The 6129-nt window shown below is 41.2% G+C and overlaps 1 protein-coding gene across 1 annotated transcript in view; it reads left to right on the plus strand.

Annotated features, from left to right (window-relative positions):
• Window positions 1-956: 956 nt before the first annotated feature.
• Window positions 957-6129, plus strand: part of TRHDE (thyrotropin releasing hormone degrading enzyme) — a gene marked incomplete at its 3' end in the record, with an annotated part of 466420 nt that continues 461247 nt past the window's right edge. Inside the window, exon 1 of the mRNA XM_018558056.1 lies at window positions 957-1737. Coding sequence (XP_018413558.1) covers window positions 974-1737 — 764 coding nt within the window. The remainder of the gene's footprint in view (window positions 1738-6129) is intronic.

Here is a 6129-nt window from a genome sequence, read left to right on the forward strand (position 1 = left end):
CACACACACGTGACCCAAGCAGTGGCAGCCATGGTGTTTCTTCCAGCACAGGTTTTCATTAAACCTTTCAGTATGACACAGTAACACAATAAAAATGTTAATCTACTCAATATAAAATAAGTGGTGCATGTTACTGGGGGTGGGTTGTGTCTGTGCTAGTGTTGCACATTACTGGGGGGTGGTTCATGTTATCGGTGGTTGGACGGTGGTTGCTGGTGGTGCATGTTGGTAAAGGGGAGTGCTGATGGTGCATGTTACAGGGGGGTGGGGGTGTTTGGGGTGCACATTACGGGGGGGGGTAGCGGTGCATGGGTATGGCATGGTAACTCAGTCCAGCATCCCGCCCAACTCCCGGCAACCAGTGCCATCAGTAAACTGGGTGGGTCACAGGCCAGAGTGTCCCACGTTACAACCTGGGACACCCTGGCCTGAAAGGGGGTGGTGGGCACAGCTGCGGTCCCTCCCCACATGACCCAATGAGATGCTGCTTGAGGCAACCACTTCCAGCTGCCTCATTATAGGGGTGACCCTGTCCACAGCAAAGGGGAGAAGAAGTGTTGGTCTTTGAGCCAGTGTAAAAGGTGGATCAGGTAAGTAAAAGCCCTTTACACAGGTCCTCTAGACACAAAGCAGCAGTTAACCCTTGCAGTGCAGGGTAAGGGTAGTTCTTTTTTTATTTAGCTGTGATAGGTAGGTGATGGTGAAGTTAAGAAGTGATGGGCAGCACGCACAGTCTGCACCACCCAGCGGCTGGAAGGGAGGAGCGAGCTCGTCTAAAGGGATGCCGAGGAAGCCTCCTTCCCTCAAAGCCCGCTGATGACAGCCAGGCAGTAAAGGTTTTAATGGGATCATGCTTCCGTTCTCGCAGGCGACATGAAGTGGCTGGTGAAGCCCCAAGTCCTAGAAGGGTACGCTCGCATGCAGTGTGACAGCCGGGCTTTTCCCTTCCACTGGAGTTGCAGGATGAACTGCTATGGCTTTGGACAGTAAACGGCAGAAGAACAGCTTACTTCTCAGCTCCGAGGCGATCCAAGACTCCGGGATGAGGAACGGCAGAGGTGTACAGGACCAGTGGGCTGACACCGTGGCCGTGAGACCCAGGACCACCGAGAGGCAGATCACCGTCCACAGAAAGCTGGTCATGGGCTTTGCCATCTCGATCTTGGCTTTGATCGTGGTAACTATCATCGCGGTGCTGCTCAGTATTAGGTTTGAAGAATGTCCTGATGGCTCCGGCAGGACAATTAACAGCAGCGTTCTGGAGGCGGCCAGGTTCAACCAGAACCTGCTGGAAGTGGGGAAGGACGCAGGAGATGGGACCAATCACCTGGCAGGTAAAGATGAAGAAGAAGACTGGAAGCCTTGGACCTACCTGAGACTCCCCACACACCTAAAACCCCTCCACTACAATCTGATGATCACCGCATTCATGGACAACTTTACTTTTTCTGGGGAACTCAACGTGGAGATCGAATGCCTGAACTCCAGCAGATACATTGTGGTCCATGCACACAGGTTGACTGTGGAGCGAGTCCAAGTGGCAGAAGACAGAGCTGCCGGGGACGTCAAAGTTTCCAGCTTCTTTGCCTATCCGGCCAATCAAGTTTTAGTACTGGTTTTAAACAGGAGCCTGGAGGCACAGAAAAGTTACAACCTCAAAATCATTTATAACGCTATCATAGAAAATGAACTGCTGGGCTTCTTCAGGAGCTCCTATGTCATACACGGAGAGAGAAGGTAACCATTTCCATAGGCTGCTCTTCTAGAGGTTCATGGGGTGCTGACACATAGCACATATACATACACTGTATGCCACCAACACTGTTAATTGTTCCATCTAAGGGCTTGAGTGCCCTAGAGATTAGCCCAAGCAGAAGCCACTTGTTTCCCTTAAAGTGGCACCAAACTCAGGAGTTAAATCTTAAAAATGCATTCAAGTACCTTAACTTTAATATGCAACTACTGAGCTCATGTCACTTGTTAATTATCCCACCTAAGGGCTTGTGTGCCCTAGAGATTAGCTCAAGTTGCTGTGGCAAAAGTCAAATAATTTTGTTAAAGGAGAATAACTGGGATTTCAGATACATTTATTGTACCACAAAATCACAGATTTCGCTGTTGGCAAAATCTTGCAGCAGACTCAGTTTTGACCATTAAGATACTTAGATGAATTTCTCCCATGCAGGATTCATACATATTTAAAAATGAATTCATTTAGGAAATGTGTGGAATGTGTAAATCTTGTGTGGGAATATTTATAAATAGACTCCTTAGTGTTGTGTCTGTGACTTCCCCCTCCCTTCTGTTGTGTTTTGTATATTTGTGAACTGTTACTTAAAAGATTTAGATTTTTACTGAAAAATCAAAAAGCAATATAATGCCGCTAATCAGAGACTATTTTTGGCACATGCACAAGTTCAAGATAGTTGAAATACGTTTTCTGAACTCTCGCTGTGTATTTAAAGCTCATTGCACCCTTAAATACCACCTTAATGAAACATCAATGCATTTTGCAGTAAAATCTCTGATTTTTGCCAACATTTTGGGGAAATGAAATCTCTCGATTTTGCTCATCCATAGTCCTGTATATTATAGCACAAATTGCAAAAATTCAGGTGCATGGCACTTGTTTTCCTTAAAGGGCTGGTAATAGCCATTTACACACTGATCTCTCTAGGCAAGTTCAGTACCTCATGTGTAGATATATTGAAGTGTCAGGGCTTATCTGCAATAAATGTATATGGAAAAAAAGTTGGTTTGGGTATTAAGATTGTATTAAATAAATCAATAAAGTCAATAAATCTTTGTAATAATGAAAAAAAAGATAATATGTAGCTAATCTTCAGTGATCAAGGTAGAACATGGTATGCAAAAAGCATGCAGTAAATCACAGTACTAATCAGACTTAACTGGTCTGAGTACAGTAGTCTGGTTAGTGGGTTAGTGTAATTAGCACATCTTCACTGTATTTATTGAATAAGCATAAATAATTGCTAATTGCCTTTTGTAGATCTAACAACAAATAATAAGCCAAATAGCATTGTCAAATGTATTGGATTCTGTTCAAGTGTCAGAACTTCTGTGTGCAGATTTATGACTGTTTTGTAGGTGTTTTACATGAACAAACCTGATTTTTAGATATGCTGTCCCCTTAAATCTATCAATAGAATTATTTTTCTGGTTATTATGTTGTATAGCTCCCAATTGTCCCTGTCTCAGGAGGTCAGGTTCTCTTTTGCAACTTGTCACTTTTTCTCGTCTGGTATACAGACTTTTATAAATCAATATCTTCTTTAACTATCAAACATGTGTCATTAAATTTCTCATCCTACCTTTAAATGATTGCATGTGCTATTTTCAGATTCTAACATTAGGGATGTTTTGTTGATCATTTATTGCTTATGAATTTTTCATTTTCTGTTTAATTAGGGTCATAGTTGCTGTTTGTCCTTTTAGCACACAGCTGACATGATGTATGCTAAAAGGTGTCCCTTCGTCCCATCTCAATAAATTGAGGGGTATGTTTTATACATTATTCAAAAGCAAAATTGCATCCAGCAGTTTTAGCCTAACTTGTAAACGTAGCTTGTGTAGCGGCATCGCATGATATACTTTCAAACGCCAAGCCGCTTTGAAATTGATATACTCTCTGCAAGAGGCTCGATAAGTTTCCTGAACTTGAGCATGAAAATGAAGAGAGCAGAATACTTAGTGAGACCTCGTGGTCTGCCAGCGGTTCTATGCTAGCTTTATTCCCAGTTTCCCACTGCTGTGAAAGTGTGAGAGATCACGTGGCGAGCAGCAGCTGAGACACATACAGGCAGTTAATTATCTTGTTTATCATGGCTTCAGTTCGGAAAAAAAAGCGTTTATTGGGTTATTTTCCTAACATTTGAATTGTGATATGTTCAGGGGATGAAAGAGAAGTGTCTGTTTTCTTTATACTTTAACTGTCAGCTCCCAGCTGACAGTGAAGTACAGGCATACTTCTTCCTGCAGAATCTCATTAGCATGCATTTTATTTGCTATGTCTTTCTTTTAATTACTGCACTGGGGTAGACTCTCCAAATCTGCATAAACTATTCTTAATTTGTATAATTTGCATATAATTGAAAAGCCTCCAGCACGGTGTCACACAGTGCATGGCACAGTGTGTAAAAATGACAACCACTGTAAATTGCATGTGACAAACACAAGTCCAATTTACACTACCTTGCCCTAGTTTTTGCATCTAATAGCCATTTTGTAATGCTATTAACTCTGTGAACCTGTGAAGGCAATCAAATCAGGTGTTTTCTTTAAAACGCAACAGGCATGTTGTGTCAATCCCATGTGCATTGAAGAACCTGCACTGCTGAAGGGTTGATGCGGGGTCAATACGTATTAATTGCAGACTATCGTGTCGTTTCCAATTTACAGTTCTCTAGTATTACTTGCAGGTGTTTTCTAGACATGTGCAGGTGTGCTAATTACTAACATGTATCAGAATAAGCCCACTAATTGGGGCAGCTGTGATTTTTTGATATGGGTTACATAACATGACCTGTTGAAGATCGAACAAAAATAGAATGCTGCTAACGCCTGCACTGCAATTAGGTACATTACATCATCTCATTTTAGAATTTAATTTTGACATAGTTGAAAAAGTCAATCGCGCTCACCCTATAGAGGTAAAAAGGAAAGAAAAGAAAAACCTCCATAAACATAACCCTGTGCCAACAGTTAGCCACAGATAATCCATAGTAAGCCCCTCCCCCCATAGAGCATGGTTCAATTTGCTCCAACAGGGGACAAATAAAAAGTCCTTCCTGATCCCCCAACACAATCAGATATTACCTCAATCAACAATCTCTGGCATTTTTTTTTACTTATAAAATGTTTATAAATTGCTGTAAGTTGACTTTCAAATAAAAAAAAAAACACAGGAAAATATTTCATGTAACATCAACCTAGTGCAGATCATACAATTAAACATTTCCTGGGAGTTATAACTATTTTCAATCATCAAAATGACCAAACTGATCCAAGCAACCTACTACCAGAAGACTTCTGGTGGTAGTTTGGCTTTGACTACTGATTTTTGCAATCAACAAGCTGGTTGCAATTGTCTAGAGCAGGCATAGCCAAATCGCAACCCTCCAACTGTGGTGAAACTACCAATGCTATCATGTATGTGCTTCTGGTAGTCATGCATGTGGCTGTCAGATGCTTGTAGTGCCTTATGGGACTTGTAGTCCTTCAACAGCTGGAGGGCTGAGGTTTGGCTACCCCTGGTCTAGAGACTGTCAAGTGTATGGCCAGCATACACTTGACAGTCTCTAGATCAGACAAATACATCATTTGGGTGGTGTTAAATGAGCAATCATGTTTATGACTTTTCTCTTAACAGATAAACACTACATGACTTTTCTATGTTGAACTCCATCAACCGAGACATCAATGGGGCTGGAATGACCCCTTACCCCATCACTTGATCATGAAACGTTAAGATCAACTTTCAAAAAACGCAGCAGGCAGCATTTTTGCAACCAGATTACTCTTCTCACTGGTTTAACACGGGGATAAAGACCCACATTTATTCTGGCATGCAGCATTTATGCTTGATAGAAAGAATGACAGTTTGCTATACATTATAGTGACAGCAGTTTCTACATTCTACAGTAATACTTTTTAGTAACTACTTTGTTGAAAAATCAGCTATTTATATGCAGTCCAGTTATTTGTCTGTAAAGTTAAGCTGAGTGCAAAAAGCCAATATTCCAACTGGGTTTTCTATAAAAATGGAAGTGTTTCTCATAGCATGTGTTCAGGTGATAGCTTTCATGTTTATTTATCTAGCAGAGCAATTATTAGTTACTGGCTTTTAAATTCTAGGTGTGAGTTACGATACATTTGTCATTGTAGAAGTAGTTGAAGTGCTTCCTTGGTGAGAAATTGACTGTATGTGGTCCTGCAGATTTGTACTTCAAATGCAACTCATCTGTGACAAACATATTTTAGTATGTTCAGCTTGACTAATAGAAGCAAGTACCGCAGTCCCCTGACATATAAAAGTTAATTTTCAAACTAGTGTTGGCAAGTACATGTAATATGAATTTATTATGGCAAATCGCTGACATTATATATATA

Source organism: Nanorana parkeri, unplaced genomic scaffold (genome assembly GCF_000935625.1).
Source record: "Nanorana parkeri isolate BGI_ZX_2015 unplaced genomic scaffold, ASM93562v1 scaffold318, whole genome shotgun sequence".
In the NCBI taxonomy this organism is placed as follows: domain Eukaryota; kingdom Metazoa; phylum Chordata; class Amphibia; order Anura; family Dicroglossidae; genus Nanorana; species Nanorana parkeri.